The 22,624-nt window shown below is 39.6% G+C and overlaps 2 protein-coding genes across 3 annotated transcripts in view; one reads left to right on the forward strand and one right to left on the reverse strand.

The window, feature by feature from the left end:
* PMS1 (PMS1 homolog 1, mismatch repair system component) overlaps positions 1 to 7,553 on the reverse strand; it is a 96,379-nt gene extending 88,826 nt beyond the window's left edge. Inside the window, exons 1-2 of the mRNA XM_075529204.1 lie at positions 7,430 to 7,553; positions 5,939 to 6,067 (exon numbers count right to left, since the gene is read on the reverse strand). The gene's annotated coding sequence lies outside the window, so the exon portion shown is untranslated. The remainder of the gene's footprint in view (positions 1 to 5,938; positions 6,068 to 7,429) is intronic.
* Positions 7,554 to 7,725: 172 nt separating this feature from the next.
* ORMDL1 (ORMDL sphingolipid biosynthesis regulator 1) lies at positions 7,726 to 21,246 on the forward strand. Of its 2 annotated transcripts, none has more exons than XM_075529440.1 (4): positions 7,726 to 7,813; positions 9,679 to 9,859; positions 16,293 to 16,444; positions 19,780 to 21,246. In XM_075529440.1, the coding sequence occupies exons 2-4, from the start codon at positions 9,686 to 9,688 to the stop codon at positions 19,913 to 19,915; spliced, it is 462 nt and encodes a 153-aa protein (XP_075385555.1). In that variant the 5' UTR covers positions 7,726 to 7,813; positions 9,679 to 9,685; the 3' UTR covers positions 19,916 to 21,246. The 2 variants fall into 2 exon arrangements, with proteins under 2 accessions (XP_075385555.1, XP_075385556.1); XM_075529441.1 differs by lacking the exon at positions 7,726 to 7,813 and adding an exon at positions 9,374 to 9,485.
* The last annotated feature ends 1,378 nt before the right edge of the window (positions 21,247 to 22,624 follow it).

Consider the following 22,624-nt stretch of genomic DNA (forward strand, 5'->3'; position numbering starts at 1 on the left):
CAATAACAACTATAATTTATTGAATAGCTATAGCACACTTCACATATGGGATTATCTTTAAATGCTTAGTGAACAATAAGTACTACATATAAATATTACCATTTAAAAGGTAAAAGACAAATTGGGAGAGTAAATTACCAAGCCTAGGTAATTAACTTCTCATGTTCAGAAGGTTTCCCTCTCAAATGTATTTTCCATAATGTCTATTTCAATTATCCTTAAGAATGCAATATTTAGCAAAGCATGGAATCATCCAAACAAGAGCATACTAAAATGTTTGTGTGTGAATGTGCCTTTTTCAATATTCAGTTTATAAATCATACTGTGGTAATAACTGAAAAACAGTTGTGCTATGAGTATAATGTATGACCTACCTGGTTGAGCATAACCAGTTGGTGTCCTGGACTTTGGATGAGGATAACAACTATCAGTCAGCCATGTGCCTTAATGGCAGATGTATTTAACCATCATTAGTCATCCAAATATTCTGGTGAGTACCTATGTCTTTAATTATTGAGCGCCTATGTCTTTAATTATTGAGCTCTAATGGAATATCTAGATTCTAGAAACATTAAAATGGTCAAGAAATCATCTCAGTTAATTATTCTAAACACTACTCTCCATAAACATCATTCTGTAAGAGGATATGTGATGTATGGTTGCCTTCATGAACATTCTCTTTGGTCTCTTTCGACAGGAAACCAGAACCACTAGATGGTATGCAACTACTATGACCGACAGAGTTTCAAGTTCTCATAAACTCCAGACTTCCGGGTGCCACTAAGGCTGGGAGAAACTGACACTGATACAATCTGATGAATCTCTACAGTTTAAACCAGAAACACTCCTTGAAGTCTTCTTGTACTTAGGAGTAAAACAACACCCTTTTAAGGTCTACCCATATGGAATCAAATTGACCAAAGCTGCTCAAAAATTGAATTGGAAACTTAGGAGACATTCATGTCTATGTTAATGGGGAGGAACAATTCAGAAAAAAGCAATGAGAATGGTGCTAACAGTACTCAAAGAGAGGGAGCTGGTGTCAAGAAGTACAGGAAGGAAAAGAATGTTTTGAAACTGACTGACAGCAATTGTACCATACAGCTTGGTGTGACTGAATGATGGAATGATATGACATCTGTATTAACCCCCAATAAAATGGTCTGGAAAAATTTTTTTAAATACTCAAAGAATATATGAATGTCACTGAATTATTATTAAATTGATAAACTATTCAACTGGTATATCTGTAATTGGGTATATTCTCGCCAGCAACAACAAAATTCTAATTATGTGACTCTTCAAAGTCAGAAAGATATAGCTCCAATGTCAGCATGACATTAAAGGTCCCTTCCATGATGATCCAACCTGTAAATCCAGAACCTCTATGCTGGTTGTTTAAATGACATGCTTGCTCAAAATAGAGTAAAACCACATATGGAAATCAGATAAGGGAATGGGAGGCTTTTATGTCTTAATGCCTAATTCTAGGAAAAGGAACATGCAATTCCAGAGTCAAGGTTTTCCCGTAAAAAAAGGATGAAAACATAACACACACAACCTAAGCACCTCCTTAATTTTCCATGAATAATTCTGGTGGCAGGGTGGATTATGCTTTGGGCTGCTAACTGAAAGGTCAGCAGTTCAAGTTCACCAGATGCTCTGCAGGAGAAAGATAAGGATTTTTGCTCCCATAAGATTTGCAGTCTCTCTCTCTAATATATATATATATATATATATATATATATATATATATATATATATAATATATGTGTGTGCATGTATATATGTGTATGTGTATATATATATATGTATATGTATATACATACACCATAGTGAATTAAGGGGGAAGTGCAGAGTGGAGACCCGAGGCCCAAGTGTCAATGAAGAACACAGCTTTCCCCCAGATCCTGGATGCTTCCTCCCCCCAACTACCATGATCCGAATTCTACCTTGCAGGACTGGATAGGGCAGAGGTTGTACACTGGTGCATATAGGAGCTGGAGGCACAGGGAATCCAGGGTGGATGATACCTTCAGGACCAGGGATGTGAGGGGCGATACTGGGAGAGTAGAGAGTGAGAGGGTTGGAAAGGGGGAACTGGTTACAAGGATCCACATGTGACCTCCTCCCTGGGAGATGGACGGCAGAGAAGTGGGGGAAAGGAGACTCCGGATAGGGCAAGATATGACAACATAACAATTTGTGGATTATCAAGGATTCATGAGGGAGGGGGGAGCGGGGGGAAAAAAAGAGGACCTGATGCAGAGGGCTTAAGTGGAGAGCAAATGCTTTGAGAGTGATTAGGACAAAGAATGTGCGGATGGACTTTACACAATTGATGTATGTATATGTGTGGATTGTGATAAGAGTTGTATGAGCCCCTAATAAAATGTTTTTTAAAAAAAGATTTGCAGTCTAAGAAACCCACAGTGGAAGGCCTATTCTCTCCTATAGAATCATATTATGAGTCAGAACTAACAAGAAACAGGGAGTTTGGTTTGGTGGTTAGTTATGAGCTTACATAATGATTTCATCCTATAGCCTCGAGGATTCTTTCTCTGGCATTGTAACACAAGAAAAGATGTGGAAAATAAGACTAATAACTGAGCAAGAATGGAACAGAGATAAAATTATACAAGATTTGATGGACCGTAATTCTCAGAAGCCAACATAGTGAGCTCTCAGTAGTGTTAACTGGACAAAATCCGTAAGAGCTGTATTTTGCTTCACACAAGGCAAAGATTGACACAGTGGAAAACCCTATCAGGCCAGAGAGTAAAAAACAAGTTTTGAGGTTTATCTTTATTATGCATAAACTGAAGCAAACCACTTAAATTCCTCTGAAAAATCATTCCATCATCTTAAATATGATGGTGACAACACCTACTAGTTTGTAGAGGGTCAGATAAAAACACGGATGTGGAATAATGTATAAACAATACAGCTCTCTAAAATAACAGTATTAGGAGAGTTTATTAGGTAAAGGAATACGGAACACTCTTCTCTAATACTAACAACTACTCTAGTTAATATACACATTCATTTCGTTTGGGGATTTTTTTTGGAGGGGGGCGTTTTTGAGTGAGTGTTGCATACAGCTACCATTCAACGGTTATTTGTGGCGCTCAGGAATAGAGAATCCTCATAAGCCAGAATGTTTCCTGGCAGTGAGTGAAGATGAAGAGACATATTCCAATCCCTGGAAAAGCGGGTCAGTGAAAAAGACCCTAACAAGACGGAATGACACTGTGCCTACTACAATGGACTCGGCTTGACAATAAAGGTGAGGGTGGTGCAGGACCAAGGCAGGGTTTCATTGTTTTACACAGGACTCCTATGAGGAGGGACTGGCCCAAGTGCACTTAAGAACATGAGTAAGGTCTAGCAGTTACATAATCTCCGGTCAACTTGCAAAGGGATAGTCTAGCTCAATGACCTCATTTGGAGGTGCCATGGAAATAAATAGCTCACTGGAGGCCAGGTAAACACAGACACTCTGCTCGTCTTCCTGCTGACAAGCCACATGGAGATCCCTGATGGAAACAGAGCCCTGGAGCTGTAAGAGCCACACGGAGACCCATTCCAACACTGAGATGTTTCCACTGCCACTGCATCCACAAGACTTTCCACCCACTGGCTTGTCATCTTCTTGCATTCGGTGTCATTGCATGCTTTGCGTGAGTCTGAAGAGGAAATTATAGACTATGGGCTAATATCGGACTTATGGACTTGATCTGGACTGGGCTGGGATGTTTTCTTTACAGACAATTACTCTTTTATATAAAGCTCTTTCTTATACACATAGATGTGTCTCTGGATTTGTTTCTCTAGTCAACCTGGACTAACAGTCAGAATCAAATAGAAGGCAATAGGCTTTTTTAACAATTTTAAAATGAACAAATCCTCCATCCAACCCTATGTCTAAAGGGGCTCCTGTAACACTTTCACCTAAGTTTCTGATCATAGAATAGGCTTGGGTTCAAACAGTCTTCCAACTTAGTTTGAGAAACAAAAATTTCTAAGGAAAAATGCTCATCAGTCAAGCTTTGGGATTTAAACCTAGCGAGACATCTCAACCTCTACTGTTTCTGGGCACTCTTCGTAATCTCATTTACATCTCAGTCCCATATCTTTTATTTCTATAGAAAGCCCTAATTCTACCCCCATATTCTTCATTTGTAGTCTAGCAAGATCATGGCAATCCCTAGCAAGAACTCTTATCTACACGAGGGGATTTCAAAGAATTTGAAGGACAAATCACACATCCTTTCTCACCCTACTTAGCCCTCGTCTCCTAAAATGTCTACATCTCTACTCATCATCTTCCCCTTCCTCCAGTCTCAGGTCGGTATCTCTTTTCTCCTAAGCTAACACTTTCTCTTAAGTTTCTTGATCCAGACCAGCACATCCAAGTCCTGAAGGCACACATGCAAAAAAATAAGTAACTCTTTCCCTCAGCCCTACCATCATACGAGTAATTATCTTCCTCTTCAGTTTTAAACTTTAAATAAGTTATCAATATTCACTATCATCAACTTCCTATCAATAACTCATTTCTAAAACCCTATTGTAATACCACCAATGTTAGAACTCTGCTCTGTAAAGTTTGCATATTCTCTAAAATCACAAATCTCTTTTTTTAGTACCTATGTTCCTTATCGCCCCAAAATATATTCTCTAATTCTCAACTATCAAAAGCCTCAATATTCCTTTGCCATCAATTCCCCATTTAATACTAGCATCTTATTTATCTTTGTAATCTAATTATAATACTATTTATATCATGATCATTACTGATCACTGACACCAGGAATGATTCTTCCTCCCCCTCGATTCCTAAAGTACTTGGGTTCATTACTCATAGGATGCTTATCACACCCACCCTGAACTATATAAAACTTGAAGGCAGGAGAATCTATTATTATATATCTTTGGATGCCACAAAGAACTTCATTACTAGTAAGTATTTAATGATATTTAATTAATGACTACCAAAAATCATTTTATTAGCACCTTTTATTAGGAGCCTGCCCTCCTTCCCAATATTTTACTCTATTTTAAGGCCATGCTATTGACTACTTTCTAGTCATCGAGACAAAATTTAAAATCTTGAAGCCATCTTAGAAATCCGTTCTTCTCAGTCTACATCCTGGCACCTTGCACAATCTCCAGAACACTAGTTTAGTCCTTTCTTCTAGTTAGTGCTGACTCAGTTTCCCCTTCCACCCTGAACTACTGACATAACCATCTAATGGAGCCCAGTTAGAAACATCAGCTGCTCCTTTGAAGAAAGACTAGACTTTCTATTTCTGTACTCTTGAAAAGCCACAGGGCCTGGTCTAGTGTGGCCTACAGGTAGCCAGGAGCGGGAATCAATTCGTTTGCAATGAGTTTGTCTTTTTGTTTGTTTTATTTTGGTTTTTTCATCTTAACCACCTTTTAAGTGTTCTATCGGTTTCTTTGTAAATATAAATCTCATCACGTTGCTATCCTACTTAAGATTTTATAATTATATCCATCTCCTATTCAAATGAAATCCAAATATTCTCTCAGACCTCTGCCTATCTTTCCAATCTAATTTGACTAGTCCCCATACGCACACCATGCCATTAATGCTATTTAACTTAGTGTGGTGGCACTCACTCATTCCTTGGCACATACAGTTCTACCGCTCTACTGTGATTTCTAATTATCCCTTCAGATTTTGTTCACTCAAGTCTTTCTTCCCTGCTCCCGAAACACCTTTCCTTATTTCTAATCCAGAGCTAATTTTAGGGTGGTGTAATGATTATTTGGCTCTTTGTTCACCTCAAAGTTCTATTAGTTCAGAGATATGAAATCGTATCTCTTTACGCAGCCCTTGGCCCATGTCAAACAAACAACTTTATGGGTACCAATGATATGTTTTGAAAAAAGGAAGGATTGTCATTCTTACAAGTCACAGCATGGAATGTTTTAGAATGTCAGAAGAGTCAGTCTTCCATATTAGTTGAGAAGGAAATGGAACACTCTGGAAAGAGTGCTGATGATCAGTATGGAAGTCGGTTACAGTTGGCAGATGTACCTACAAAAATAAGGAGGTATCAGAGAACTCATAAACTTTATTAAAGAGAATACAAAGAAATTATTTTAAAAAGTAATGCCACCCAATTGTATTTATAGAAGGCAAGATATAGTATATACATATACATAAAACATTTTCTAACTTAATGTCTAAATGTTTACAATTATTTTGAAATGCACGTATAAACACTTTCATATGCTGCCAAGATAAAAGAAATTTCATTGAAAAGATCACTTCATAGAATCTAAGCACGATTTTCTCAAGTAAGGTCAGTTATTGTCATCTACACGGTGCAGTATTTTAGGGCTAGCCTGCTAACCGGTGCAGCGGTTTGAACCCAGTTACCAAGAATACTAACTCAAAGTGATCCTATAGGATAGAATGGAACTGTCCTCCTTGGGTTTCCAAGGCTGTAAGATATTAATGAACACGTCCTGTCATATCTTTTCCCCTGTCTGGTAGGCGGTTCAAATTAACCAGCAGCTCTGCGGGACAAAGATGAGGATTTCTTCTCAGTCGTTACAGTTTGGGGAACCCACCGGGCACTTCTACCTTGCCCTACAGGGTTGTCATGAGTCCACTGGAAGGCAGTGAGTGAACCCTACACAGACTCGCTGAGTTGGCTACAGGGTGTTCAGATGGGACAATGGGTTACGACTCCCATAAAGTTTACAGCTTCGGAAACACGGGGAGGGGTGGTGGTGGTTCTAATCTGTCCTGTTGGGTCGTTATGAGTTGGAACTGACTCACTGACAGTGAGATGAGGGGTCTCAAGCCACCCGATGGTTTCCGGTTTTTGGTATGGGGCAGTTCTACTCTGTTGTGGAGGGTCGCTGACTCAGAGTGCACTCCACGTCACACTTTTGTTCAGGTAAGACGGGTGTCTGTCTTGGGTCTATAAACCCAGAATAATAACAGCAAATGTGGGTAACTGGATGTAGTTTTATTTGAGCCACTTGTATATTGCCATATTAATATAATGAAACCTCACATTGACGAGCTATGACTGTCGCGGGTTAAATTTTCCGAACTGAAGCCTTGACAAGAAGAAGCCAGGAAGCCGGAGCAATCAGCGGAGCTGGATGCACCAAAGGCCTAACAGACTCTTCGGAGGAGAAAGGTCAAAGGAGGCCCCTAGGAGATCGAGCAGACCCACTCGCAGAGCGTTCTCCACGTGTGCGCGCCCGCCACGCCCGCAGACCGGGGCCCACAGGTCGGCTTCCCGCCGGACGGAAGGCGCCCACCGCGGCCCGGGCAGCCCGCCCCGGCTGAGTGGAGGGAGGAGGGCCCTGCTGCCTAGAGGAAGACAAGGACGCCCGTTACCCACACACGACCTGCCCGCTCGCGTGGCTACGCGCTTACCCTTCACTCGCGGCGAGAGCCCAGCATCCCGCTCGCACACCGGCCAGGGGGAGGTCGCGCGACCCTGACTCGCTATGAGCGCGCGCTCCCCAGCGTCGCGGCGCGGCGGGGCGGGGCCGGAGGGCGGGGCGGGGCCGGCGGGCGGGGCGGGGCCGGCGGGCGGGGCGGGGCGTGTGGGCGGATCTGGGGGCGGGGCCGCTGGCGGGGCGGGGCCGACGCGGGACGTGGGATGGGCGCCGGCCGCAGCCAATCCCGTGGCAGCGCATTCAGTCCGAGCGGGCTTCCGCAAGCTGTACTGGCCAGTGGCCTTGGACCTGTGCGCAGACGCCGGCCCCGCTGGGGTGGTGCTGCTCGTGCCGGCGGCGGCGGGGAGTGGGCAGGCTGGTGAGTGGGCGCTTCCCGGCGTTGGGGTCGTGCTTCTGCCTTGGTCGAGTGGGGAGCTGGTGACGGGCCAGGGTCGGTGGGCCGCGTCCGCGGCGTCCTCACTGCGCCGGCCAAGGAGTGCTCTGGGCTCGCCCCCAGACCGGGTCGCTAGGGGCGTGCAGCTCCTCGAAGGGTGGGGGAGGCGCTGCGACGGTAGCCACAGCGGCTTTAGCTGAGCTTTCCACTGCCCGGAGCCCTGATGCCGCTCTGGCTGTATGTCTGGCATGCGGGTGACTGCCGAACTGGCCGCCGACATCGAGGCACCGCGAAGGCCGAGCCCAGCCGAGAACGCAGTTCACTCTTTAGGAGTCATTGGGTGGCTTGAGGTGCCGAGCTGCTGGGCAAGGTTTTCCGAATTTGGGGAGTCCGGTCAGAACCAGGGCAGCTTTGTCTTCAGGCTGAGATGTAAATTTTAGGTCCGCGAGCGTCTCCATCCAGTAGAAAGCGGGGGAAATTGTCATGAGTGACAATGTGCCTCAGTATCACCCTAAAAGATACTGTGTGACAGGAATCCTGTCTGGTAAACGATGGATGTTTGGGGGCTAAGAAAAATATTGACACTTATAAATCAGATTTTGCTTCGTTTTAATGCCACTTTCTTTCCATGTGTGTTCTTAATGGATTTTTGGAGGAGGGCTTTATCAGACTTAGGAAGCACTGGCTGAATGAAGTTATGAGAAATGTCTGACACTGCCAACTGCAAGAACCCAAAACAAACCCACTGCCACCCCATCTAAAGGGCTTCTGTATATTCAAGCCAGAGCTGTTCAAATCTGATACGCCCTGTTTCCCCTTCAACCCCCCTAAATCTCTCTGGTCAGTTTATGCTGGGATGAAAAGTATTCTTCAGGATAGTTAAAACCAAAACCAAACTCACTGCCACCTACTCGATTCCCTATTGGGCTGAGTAGTACTGCCCCTTAGGGTTTCTGAGATTGTAAACCTATAGCGGTGTAGAAAGCCTCATCTTTCTCTCTCAGAATGACTGGTGGTTTTGAACTGCAGACTCTGTGGTTAGCATTGCAATGCATAACCCAGCCATCATCTGAGGGGGGTAAAAACAAACCAGCAGAGATACTCAGCTCTTCCTTTGGTGTTTGTCTTGAATTTAAAAGGGGAAGAAAACTTGAAAGAAAAAGCAGACCAAGCACTGCTTCAAATATCCAATTGTGTCACATAATTGAGAAAGAAGCATTAGATGCAACTTTCTATTCTCATAAAGATTTCCAATCTGGAAATCTTACCCTATAGGAATCCTGGGTGGAATGGACTCCGTGAGAGGTACTCTTTTGGGGTGGGTTTTTTTTGGGGGGGCAGTGTATGTATGTGTGTGTAACACTTTTTAACAGCAATTTCCTCCTTAGAGATTTGAACTCCAATCACTCTATGGATCTAACATTACATATAGGCGATTGGTTATTCATAACTGGCTAAATCAGCTATGCTTTTTTATGTTAGTTTATTCTTTTAAAAATGTTTATTCTGTTGGTGGTAAAATTTACCTCTGCTTTTCATTTTGCTAGGATGATATAAGAAAATGTACAGTTTTTGCCCATTTTTTCATTTAAGAAAACTAGCATGCTAGAAGACTTTGGAAAAGGGATTTTTAGTATCTTTTCAAAGGACATCAGAGGTAAGTCTTGTCTTTTCAAGGTCACATGGCAGCATCTGCAAGTAGCATGTTTTAGAGGGTATGTGTCTTCTATTTCAGACCAGTTAGGAAAGGAATAATTCTAGTAACACAATCATCTTTTTTGTAGTCAGAATTAAGCTTGTCTCGATTTACAGTTTTATCAGTGTTGATTGATTTTATTGATTATCTACAGAGCAAACATGAATGTTGGAGTCGCCCACAGCGAGGTGAATCCTAATACTCGTGTGATGAACAGTCGTGGTATGTGGCTGACGTATGCATTAGGAGTTGGTTTGCTTCATATTGTCTTACTCAGCATCCCCTTCTTCAGTGTTCCTGTTGCTTGGACCTTAACCAATATAATACATAACCTGGTAAGACTTTCACCTAATACATAATATGTTGAAAAAGCTTGCAATTTTTTTTATGAAGGAAAAAACCACATGACTTTGTTTTTGAAGAAACTCAGTTAAGGTATAATTCACATACATAAATTTACCAATGTAAAGTATACTATTCAGTGGGTATTAACATATGGCTTAATTTGGAGAATTCTAATCTGGGATAGAAATTATTTTTCTAAATTTGGAGAACTCCAATCTGGGAAGAATTTATTGTTTATCTAACTGTTCAACAATGGACCATTTTTCTGAGTAAGCCTTTTTTTCTTTCCCACTGACCTTATAGAATCTAGAAAAAGTATGTCATTTTAGCCAAGATTCTGTAATTCGGGCTACCATAGTATTTTGAGTAACCAGCATACTTCAGATGAGGTAATAAAGCTTTCTGGTTAACTGGAGTATAATGAAAACCTTTAGTTCCAATACTGGTTAAATCTTTCTAAATTGTATAAGTATGTACTCTCCTGTTTCAAAAACCTAGAGTTGAGCATCATCCTATCTTACGTGATCTAGGATCTTCATGTTGAAGATCATGCTCTTATGCTATATAGAAACTCTGCAAAGTATTAGAGACTGGAATGACCCTATTGACTATTTTACAGCCCTGGAACGCGTCTCTTTACTGATACAGTAGTTCCTTCTCTTTATCAGCTTATTAAAGTAGTATGAAAGAGAGAGATTCAACTAACAGTTTTTTTAAAAGTTAAATCATTTTATTGGGGGCTTGTACAACTTTTATCACAATCCACACGTATATCCATTGTGTCAAGCACTTTTGTACATGTGTTCCCCTCATCATTCTCAAAAAACATTTGCTTTCTACTTGAGCCCCTGGTATTCGCTCCTTTTTTGTCCCCTTCCTCCCTGCTCCCCCCTCCCCTGTGAACCCTTGATATTTTAAAATTATTATTATTATTATTGTCATACCTTACACTGTCCAACATCTCCTTTTACACACTTCTCCACTGCCTGTCCTCCAAGGAGAAGGTTATATGTAGATCCTTGTAATCTGTTCCCCCTTTTATTTTAACTGAATCCAAATTAACTTTTCCCCCCAAACATCCAAAGATTGAAGAACTTAATATAAGAAAGTGAAATTAAAGTAGAATTTGAAAAACTGAATGATTCTTTTTTATATTGTGGAGAATATTTGAAATTGACAGCAAAAGTAGTCAGCTGGCAGAAAGGATAAGCGAATGCTGCTTAGTCTTTTTTCTCCCGTTAATCTGATCTTATTGACTTGGTCAGGCAAATATTGTTTTCAATCAGTTTTTTGAAATGCTTGACACTAATTATGACCCTTTCGTTAAACTTTTTTTACCTCCTTTGGCTTTCATGCCAGTGCATTCTCCTGGAGATTTCTCATTTTACCTCGTTCCTTTTGCAGGCTTCCTGGGTGTTCCCCTCAGAACTGTTGTTCAGAGTTCCTTTTTTCTCTTGCTGTATAGTTCGTATTTTCCACCGCTAGCTTTAGAATGACAATGCCCTTATTTATATTTGCGGATCACCATGAGCTCAAAACCAAACAAATATAAGTTGAATTCATCTCATCTTATTCCTGGCCTATCTTTTAATAAAAGCCACCTCCAATCTGTTCTTCTGACTGTACTCATCTTTTTATCTAAAGGTCTCACAGTCAGTCCAATTACCCAAGGCAGAGAGCTGACTGTTGAAGGTAAAGTGGCAATTTCTTATGTTACCAGAATTGTCCCAAAGTAGGACAGGTGGCCGCTTTTAAGGGTAACTCCTTTTTTCCTTTATATTCAAAACCTTGTCTCTGCTGCTGCTTTACCACCGCTTCATTTGAACTCCACGAACATCGCTGTAATCCATGCCCTCATTTTCTCCTCGGGTGGATTACTCCAGTAGATCAAATGATCTTCCTATCCTCACCTTCCTCATTCCAACTTTAATAAAGTGATATATTTTTCCATGTTCATCTGTTTAAGTCATGCTCTATGTCCTTCAGTGACAATGTGATAAAATCCCAACTTCCTTGTGGAGCATACAAAGCCAGTTAATACCACTGCAGAGGCTGAAAAGCGTCTCACTCATGTCTGCCATCTCCAAACATGTACTATCCTTAACAGTAATAAAAATCAACCTTTTCGTTTTGGCTCAGGTTTCTTCCACTATTTTAATACCCTGCCCTCCTACAAGGTTGATTTCAACTTCTCCAGCACATTTCTACTCAGTCGTTAGCTCCTCCAGGAATCTACTGAACTCCAAGTCTACGTTTCTTTTTTTTTTTCCACCCACCCCTCCGCCATCCGTACCCCCAGTCTACATTTCTTACCGTAATTTTACAATTGGTAGTTATCCTTTTTAATCTTCTAATTTCTTTATCCCTAAAATGCCTATTTAAATGTTTGCTGAGTGAGTTATTGCTACCCACCTTTTCCTTTTCATTTGGTGTGTGTTGCATTTTAGAAGTCATTTCATTGGCCACTCCAGGTTTTCAAGTTGCTTGACCAGGATTGAGTCACAGTGTATCACCATGGACAAAGGATAGGTAATTGGCACCATCTAGGTAAACAAGCATCTGACTTATCTTTTTTCCACACTAACATGTAGTTGTAGGAATTATATGACTAGATTTCTTTTAAAAATGGCTATAATTAAACCAATTAACACATCAAATACATGCTGAATACTTTTAAATATAGGAAATAGATCTAGTTACACTTGACTTAAAAACACACCATAACTTTCTGAACCATACAGTAGAAACCTACAGTATTTTTAAATTCAGTGATAAAATTTCCTGTTAGAGGTATTAATGCTTCACAAAATTTCCAATGCCGTTTTTAAAGTAAATGAGAAGTCTCTACATTTTAAGTCACGCTTCTTAGAGGTTAACCCTGAGCTGGAGCCGGCGGTCGTTCAAACAGTGAATGCATTCACTGTTTGCCGACAGTTTGGCCACAACAAGATGTGTCAGAAGAAAAGCCTAAAAAACCAACCACCAAAAACTCTATGGAACACAGAACTGCTCTGTCATGCATGAGGTCTCTGTGAGGCAGAAACGAGTTGATGTCAACAGGTACTGATCACCATGAGCTAGATGCTTTTCCCCCTATTGTTTTTGCTGTGGCCATAAAGCATCACTGATGTTTTTATATAAAAGCTATTAAAAATGAACATTGGGTATAGGAGATCTATAGTCAGATGAGATTTTCATTTTATCTCTGAAAAGGAGTCATGTGAAATCCCACTTCCAATCTGGAATGGTCCTAAGGCATGGTTATGTTATTAAATGGAAGAAATTATGAGACAGACAAAAGTGGGGTACTCACTTCCCCCATGACTTCAGGGCCAGATCTGGAGAGAGAGAGAGAGAAAGGTAGTCCCAACATCAGTTTATATATAACCTTCGGGGCATGCAATGCCCCACAATTACAGGTAACCACAGACTTAACAGAGTGGGCTGGGTCCTTAACCCTAGAGGCCCCTGAGTTCACTGGATGAATAACCTAATGCGCCTATGCTGGGAGCAGGAACGGGGGAGTGACTAGAGCTACCTGCCAGATAGCAATCAACTATGTGCTTCTAAAAAGGAACATTAGGGTAGCACTGTGTAGGAGAGAATTATGAGGGATCAATATTAATTATGAGAATGTGATTGGGACTTATCTCTAATTCACTCAGAATCCTGGCCTGCCAGGCTTCTTAAAATACAAGGATAAAGAATTTGTCCACATTCATTCTCTTCCCAGTCCTCTGTTCCCACATTTCTACCTGTTATGTATAAAATTCTAAAGAGCCATTGAGGTTATATGACTTTTTTTCATATGCCTTAGCTGTCTATAGAACCAGCATATGGTTGCAAGGACAAGATAAAATAAGCAGTAGAGTTAAGACTAGGACTAAGCTATGCAAAATGCTTTGGACCCAGGCACGTGGGCCATGCCTCTTTAAACCATCTACCAATTGTTTAATTACATCTGAGCTAGAGGATGGATGACTCTAGCCCATCCTTAAATTATAGATATTTTCCCTTTTTAGCTGAATAACATAAAAAGAAAAGTTTCCCTCTCATCCCTGCAAATAATTTCTAATTAAAGCCCAATTACGTAAGGTTTACGTTGTGTAGGTTTGCAATAAGTTTTTTGCAATATTCCAGTCCATTTCAACTATCATTTAATGTAAGTTCATATTTTGATCTTTCAGCAAATGAACAGTCTGTTGTAATAGTCCAGTCACTTTTACATAAAATGTTCAGCTATGATTGAGCCCTGGAGTGTCTCTTAGACAGCATCAGCAATGGTAGAAATGATTGTAAGTCTCAAGAGGCAGCAATTGCCATTATCAGGAATCTTCAAGATCCTATTGTTGTTTTGTATAATTTCAGCAACAGGACAGAGGTCTCTGGTTTTCTCAATTCTCACATCATGGCATCAGCAGCAGTCTTTTCCCTTCTGGGCCTTCCTGGCTAAAGAGAAATTCACTTGTCTCCTTTGCCTGTGAAAACATAAACAGGCCCTCCCTTTGGGCTGTTAGCAACCTGAAACAATCAATGTTTTTGTTGTTACCAATATTTTACTACAATATTTTCTTAAAGGAGAGGAGGAAACAAGCAAGTAACCAATCAGGATATTAAGTGTTAATGTTAAGGATATTAACAGTAAAACAAACAAGCAATGAAAATTACATGAGAGCTAATTTTAAAAATTCAACGAGTTGTAGGACATGATTAACACATAAAAATCAGTTGTATTTTTTTTTTCTTTGAATCTGATTCATGGGGACACCATGTGTTTTATTTATGTACAACATATGTACAAGTGTGCTAAATATCATTGAATGATGTATTGTTAAAGATTTGTAATAGCCCCCAATAAAATGATTAAAAAAGAAAGCAATTAGTTGAGTAACACTAGACAAGGCAAATTAAAAAACAGAACCATGGTTAGGATTGGGTGGTTTCTTCATCTTTTCTTTGTCCATCTTTTTCCACACTTGGTGGCATCCTCCCAAGAGGAATCCATCTGCTTTCTTCTGCAGAACATAAGCAAATAGTACAGCTTCTGTAAAGTTGATAGCTTACTTCATACTTACGTTGATGCCCTGCTTTCCTCTCCTGCTCAGTAGAAGTTCCAAAATCATCTTAAATTGTACCCAGAGAGACGATGTCTCCATGGGGATACTCTGCCCCTCTCTGTGCGCTTTAAGTTTTACAGGGACCTTCTCCCGAATCTCTAGATCAGAAGTTCCTTCCTTAGGAAGCCATGGAGTATACCTGTTTGCTGCTTGTAAGAACCTTGCACCTTCTTGCTCATTACTACTAGAGTCTGCTTCTATAGTAGGTGGGTAAGGGTAACAGTACGTTTTAGATTTACTCTCTCTTAGACCCATTTTTCTATCTAAATGTTTACCCCTCAACTGGACTCTCACTTCAAAATAATTTCCCCGATTCACCCAGCCATCTATTGAGGTTACATAACTGACTGATACAGGGATTACTTGGGGGCCATCTTAGTGAGTAGCGCCTTATGTGAATGGTTGTGTAATTAAAGGGAAGAAAATAAGAGTCAAAAGTTGAGCCGACATTAAGGGCTTGAGTAGAAGGCAGATGTTTTCAGAATGATGATGACTACAAATGTGCTTGACACGATGGATGGATGGATGGATGGATGGATATAAGAATTGTATAAGCCCCCAATAAAATGATTTTTTTTTAAGTTAAAAGTTTTGGGGTGCTCAATGCAAGGTCAGTAGTTCAAAAACACCAACCTCTCCACTGGAGCAAAATGGGGCTTCCTACTGTTATACTGTTAAGGATTGTAGTCTAGGCAACTCACAGGGGCATTTCTACCCTGTATTGTAAGGTCGCTGTGAGTTAGAATCAACTCAAGGGCAATGAGTTTATCGTAAAGCTAAGGGTCACTAATGGCAATAGTGGGTTACTTGTTGAACTACTAACCACAATGTCAGCAGTTCGAAACCACTAACTGCTCCACAGAAGGAAAATGAGACTTTATACTCCTGTAAAGAGTTATGGTATAACAGAAAAGTGGGTGAAGGGAGATGTTGGGCAGTGTAAGATATGATAAAATAATAATGTATAAATTATCAAGGGTTCATGGGGGGGGGGGGGAGAAAAATGAGCTGATTGCAGGAGCCCAAGCAGAAAGCGAGTGTTTTGAGAATGATGAGGGCAATTAATGTATAAGTGTGCTTTACACAATTGATGTATGTGTGGATTGTGATAAGAGTTGTATGAGCCCCAATAAAATGATTAAAAAAAAAAGAGTTATGTTCTCAGAAACCCACAAGAGCAGTTCTACCCTGCCCTGTAAGGTCAGTATGAGCTGGAATCGACTCATTGACAGTGAGTTTTGTTTTTGTTTTTTTTATCTTAACTAACAATGTATTGATATTGATTATATACTCTGTTATTTTCCAGGGGATGTATGTATTTTTGCACGCAGTGAAAGGAACACCTTTTGAAACGCCTGACCAGGGTAAAGCCAGACTCCTAACTCACTGGGAACAACTTGACTATGGAGTACAGTTTACATCTTCACGGAAATTTTTCACAATTTCTCCAATAATTCTGTAAGTGGCATAAACTTTAGGTATGGGAATAATTGGATGAAAGGAACACATCTTTTATGAGATTTAATTTGAATTAGAAACAGCATATTGTGGGAACTTTTATAAGTAACTAGGCGTAAAATACAGGCCCAATTTTTAATAAATTTTCTTATCAGTACATATGAACATGCCATTACATGATAGGCATTTCCAGATACAGAGGTAAAAACCTCATTTCGCTCGTCTTTAACTTGCTTACAAAAAAACTAAGTACATATTATATATCTCATTATCAGACTACTCGCCCTAAATAATGAATTGGATGATTGCAGAAGACTTTCGTTGACCACTCATTCCCCACCTGGATGTTCAGACTTCTTTTGCAAGACAGTATGGTTTTGAGGAAAAAAAGTCAGGATTTCATTGTAGGATAGACATGAACTGAATGGTTTGCTACTTTATAAAATTGAGCAAATAATACCTCAGTGCTGGCGAATTGAGAAATAATTGAGATCAAATCTATCTGAATGTGCTTGGCTACTAATTAAAAGGTTGACAGTTCAGGTCCCACCAAGAGGCACCTCTGAAGGAAGGTCTTGATGATCTACTTTTGAAAAATTAGCTATTGAAAACATCAACTTGGCAGCAACTGGTAGGAAACACCTAACCTTGTATCTGATATATAGTTTCCTCCTCTTACCTAATATCCAGGGCCTTCCACCCAATGGTTCCTGCCTCATTTTCCCTTTATGTAAATATTTAATCCCCACCTGACTGCCAGCTGGTCAAACTCTTCTAAGGAGCTTTTTTTAAATATTAAATGTGTAGTATTATTCTATATCTTTGTTCAAGTAATTTCTTTTACCTGAGATGACTTCCCGATTCTTAATTGATTTGGCACTATATCTGCTGCCTCCACATTCACACATTCAACCAACTATAAATTAAAAATCTGAGAGAAAAAGCAATTAAGTGGTCAAAGCAATCCCTCAGAGGATCAGGGGGAGATACAGTGCTCTTTACATTGTATTGAGTATTGCAAGTAATCCAGAGGTGATTTACAGATTACAAAATAGATTATATACGACACTTTTATATACTATATTTTTGGTCATTTTCTTTAGTCTCCATTTCCTCATTTATAAAATACAAAGAATTACATTTAATATGTACAAATCCTTTCTAAAAAATAACAAAATCACTGCCATCAAGTTAAGTCCAACTCATGGAGACTCTGGAACAGAGTGGAACTTCCCTGTGTGTTTCTGAGACTGTAACTCTCTATAGGAGTGGAAAGCCCCATCTCTCTCCCACAGAGTGGCTGGTGGTTTTGAACTGCTGACTGCAGTTAACATCCCAAGGTATAGCCAGTATGCTGCCAGAGCTCCTATAAATCCTGGCAGATAATACAGATTAAATAGGAGCTAGCACAGGAAACTCAGCCTGTGTATAGCCTTCATTTTTACAAAAGTAGATTTTTTACCCACGGGTATGATTTCAAGCATTTCATGATTACATTGTTTACATAACTGAAGAAATAGCATTAAAACCATCTATGTAGCATTGACAATTTTCAGAGTGCTTTCCCATTTTCTTCTTTGATCATTGTGAGGTGGGTGGGAAATGCAGGCTTTTAGGTAAACAGACCCAACTGCATGATCTTGCCCTTGACCTCACAGCTAATCCATGACAAGAGCCTAGATACACCCGAAATTCCAGGCTTTTCCAGTATATCCAGTGATGTTAAGCTGTTGACCACCTAAGTTTTGTATCCTTACAGGAGATTTTGTAAGAGTCAAGTCACATTTATATAAGCTATAAACACAAATAGTTTTCATTAAAAGATAAAAAGGACATGTGTCATAGCACAGAAAAGTACAGCCACTCCAGGAAGATTTATTATTTCCAACCTGTTAAAGATTCAACCAGTAGGGATGTTAAGATAGTGCATGATATTACTAAATAGAATCATAATTTGTTCAGTGAGGAATTTAGTTTATCCTCAAAGAATTCTCTGATTCTATAGTTTGTAAAGTAAGTAGAAATTTATACAATTTTTCAATGTAGGTGGTTCTGAAAACTATGCATATGTCTTTCTGGTGTTTTTAGTCATACTTAAGAATAAGTTTCTTGTTATGTCTCCTTGTGAGAAGCTAATGATGATAGAGAAAAAGCTCTTAACATACTGTGCTTGTTGATGTCTAAAAGTAATTAGAAAGGCACCCACATGTGACCTAACTTACTAGTGAAAATCAAGCAAGGTGCAGTTATTGCAATTTCAGTCTTAGGACACTCTTAGTGGTCAGATGATGAGTCTGTCCTCTGATAAACCCTTGGTGAAAACTAGACTAGCCATTCTGACTTGGTGATTTGTAAATTTAAAACCAAACAAAACCCACCCACCCTCTTTGAGATGATTCTTAGTAATAGTAGCCATCCATAGCAGTGCTTCCCAGAGTTCACGATACTGCTCTGTGGGTGGTGCCTGCAACAGGAAACCTTATTCTGGATTTTGCACTCTAGAAGAAAATGTGTTCATTGTCAGAAAGGTGCCGAAAAGGAAGCAATGGGCTAAAATAAGCTTGGAGACTGTCTTATGGGGTTTCCAAGACTAAATCTTTACGGGAGCAGACAGGCTCATCTGTCTCCCACAGAGCAGGGTAGATTTGAATCACTGACCTGGTGGTTTGCAGCCCAACACCGAACCCACAGCACACCAAAGGTGGCTTAGACTTGTAAAAATACATTCTCAGATGTTAAATGTCTCTAAATATGCACATGTACTCAGCTATTGCAGAACAGCTGGGACTTTACACTATGCCTTTCAAGTTTCCATTAAACAGTTTATGTGCCTGTTCAACTACAGTGTGGAAATGAAGTAATCAAAAGAGCAACTAAGTATTTGTTTTCTTTCAAAGATACTCAATTATACTAATCACATTAGAACCTCATTTTTCAAAGTGGTTCTTAATAAACAAAATCCTTTGAAAATATCATGGATCCAGTGGTACCTTTGTATATATAATAGTAAATAGCAAAACTACATCTAAAATTACAAGGGGAATCTGAACTCTAGTTTGAAAGCTTCCTACTATAAGAATTCTTAAGTAGTAATATGCTTTATTAAATGAATAGGTCATAAATCCAAGCATGTAAAATGTACACATAGCTTCATTGAATTTTAAAATCAAATTAACTTGGATCCAAACTAAAATATGTCCTATTGTCTTAGTGCTCCAGAACAATTCTACTTTGAAGTACTTATGTTTCAGCAACCTCTCTGTTACCTTCTGACTTTCTTTTATTCTGAGTAATTTCACTTTTAGATGTTACATCTTAACTTTTTATTTCTACAGATATTTTCTGGCAAGTTTCTATACGAAGTATGATCCAACTCACTTCATCCTGAACACAGCTTCTCTCCTGAGTGTGCTAATTCCCAAAATGCCACAACTACATGGTGTTCGAATCTTTGGAATTAATAAGTATTGAAATGTTTTGAAGCTGAATTTAAAATTTTAGGGCAACTCATTTTCCTGTAAGGACAGAGTAGTCCGTATACCGCACTGTTTCTGTGAAACTGTGAAATGAGAGGTATATACATTTGAGGGCCAATTGTTGGTTCTTCATATGCTGTTTTGAAGTGCAGATTTTACTCCACGATGCCTCTTTACTGTTTCTGGGGTATTTCGTAAGTAAAGCTTTACAGGAAGGCTGGGCAGGCCCAGCTCCTAAGTTAAATGGATGTACAGTGAGGGTTTATTAGAGAAATCCAAAGTAAAAAGAGATCTGTAAAAACTAGGACTAGCTTAGTTATAATGAATGGGCATTATGTTAGGAGAAGAAATTTTCCAATCATTCAGTTATGGTCATTTTAAGCAGAGTTAAGCATGTAAACCATAATCATCTTTAAAAGTTTTTATAAAGTGTTTTTATTACCATACATATTCCAACCCTTTTGTTTTATACAAGCCAATTTCTACTTATTTTATGAGCATATTTTTGTGGGTTTTTTTTTTTTTTTGCTCAACATTTTGCATTGGTAGGCAAGGCCATATTTACATTAAGTTACTGAGTTTATGAAGGTCCACCTTGATGACTGATTAATGATAGAAGATACATTATAAACAGTCTTTGAGTCAAACATCTTTCTAAAACAAAAGCTTTACTACCTTATTAGAGTATGAGGCTGCTAAACCAGTGAAGAAAGTAATTTATTTCAGGCAGTTAAAATATATACTAATGTAAACTTCTCTGCTTACTTGGTTAAGCAACTTGTTAACATCGCCATTCTTTAGAAAAGAAAGTACAGCCTGTGGCCTGGCAGAAAGAAGCTGCTTCTCTGGCTTCACTAAGAGAGTCATGAAGCCTTTCGCTGGTGTGCTGTAAACGAAGCATCCCTCCTCTTCCTTAGTTTTCCTTCTGTCGATCTCCATATTTTACCCATTAAGTTTTAGGCTTTTCAATAAATATAGATAGCCCCAAATTGTAATTATTTCCAAAGCAGCAACCAGATTGATAAACTTGTGATAGGGGAAGCTTCCTATAATTAATTTTAAGAAATAACTATTTACAATTTTGAGAATTTAAAAAAAAAACAAAAACAATTCTGGTATAGAATGAAACTGAAAAATACAGTAATATTTGTAAACAAAATTGAATTTTAGAACAACTTGAAAATCAATTTGTTTCAATAAAATGACTTTTGGGGGTAATGATCATTGTTTTGTATTTTTAAATTATTGAGTTTAGAAATCAATTGTATGATTCTGCCTTTGTATGTTTGTCTTTACCCATGTGTTTTTTAAATAACGTAATCTACACACTAATAAAAATTTTCCTTATTTCAAAAATTCTCCAAATTCAGTCATGCAAGTTGCTTTTTTTAAAAAAAAAAATTATTCTTAGGCAATTGAATCTGTAAAACGAAGGTAACCAAAAAGATTCCTTAAATTGTTTAATTTTAAACAATTTTAAAACAACTTTATTGTTTAAAAAATATTTCTTCAATAGATATTGAAGGTCTGCTCTGGTCTCACAGTGAGCCCGTGTGTGCAGGGTGGAAATGCTCCATGGGCTTGCAAGACTGATCTTTCAGGAAGAGATGGCATCTCTGAGTGGGTTTTCACTGCCAGCCTTTTGGTTAGTAGTCGAATGCTTAACCATTGCGTCACTCAGGAAGCGGAATGACCTCAAGGGTGACAAACGACTCTGCTAGTTACTGTTCTGGGTGTGGGTGCGGCTAATAAGCGAGAATAGGTAACGTTTGCGGCAACAAGCACACGTGGTAAATGCGGTGGAGTGAAGTAGGAAGGGAAGGAGGAACTACTTTAGAAAGATCATCATGAGGATTCCACTTAATAAGGTGACATTTGGATGTAGATCTTACTGACATAAAGGAGCAAGTAGCACAGAAATAATTAGAAGTGCATTCCTGATAGAGGTCCTGCCATATAAGGTTCTATAGCAAGAAGAGCTTGGTATGTTGGCGAGGAAGAACAAGACTAAGGCTATAAATAAGCCAGGAGAAAGAAAATGGTAACAAATGAGGCCAGAGGATAAGCAGGGGCCAGGTCTTACAGGCCTTTGTAGACAAAGGCAGACTAGGGTTTATCTAAGTGTGACCAAGTCATTGGAGAGTTTGTACAGCTGATTTAAAAGACTATAAAAATGGCATGGCAGGGGCATCTGCCTTCTGACTTTACACAAGGGGAAGGAGAATCAACTCACTCTCAGCCCCAGGCTGAGTCCTGGGGCAGAGGTCAGAAATGCCCCCACCTACTTTCCTCCTTTACTAATTCTGACACCAGCTGTCCTCACGCTTTTTACTTATCAGCTGTCTTCTATAATCCATTACAAGGGCCACACAGCACTCATGAGTTTGTTAGAGAAGCTAACAGGTTTCAAATTGGGATCAGGAATACTTAGAATATAGTTCTTCTGGTCAGGAGCACCTCTTCTCAGCCGAGCTAGCCTAGCACCTCTCTCTGGTCCTTGGACTCCGGTCCTTGGACTGCAAGTATTACAAAGCTCCTTGAGCCTAAAGTGAGTTAGCAAACCTCACTCACTGACATTAAGTTGACTGTGAACCATAGCAACTCTGTAGAGCAAAGTCGAACTGCCTCTTGGTTTTCTGAAACAATCATGAACTCAGACAACCTCACCTATCTCTCCTGCGGAGTGGCTGGTAAGTTCAAGCCG

Source organism: Tenrec ecaudatus, chromosome 13 (assembly GCF_050624435.1).
Source record: "Tenrec ecaudatus isolate mTenEca1 chromosome 13, mTenEca1.hap1, whole genome shotgun sequence".
Taxonomy (NCBI): Eukaryota; Metazoa; Chordata; class Mammalia; order Afrosoricida; family Tenrecidae; genus Tenrec; species Tenrec ecaudatus.

Coding starts and splice junctions, on each gene's coding strand:
- ORMDL1 (XM_075529440.1), top strand. CDS start 9,686: ATGAATGTTGGAGTCGCCCACAGCGAGGTGAATCCTAATACTCGTGTG. Junction 9,860..16,292: donor CCAATATAATACATAACCTG/GTAAGACTTTCA, acceptor GTTATTTTCCAG/GGGATGTATGTATTTTTGCA. Junction 16,445..19,779: donor ACAATTTCTCCAATAATTCT/GTAAGTGGCATA, acceptor TTATTTCTACAG/ATATTTTCTGGCAAGTTTCT.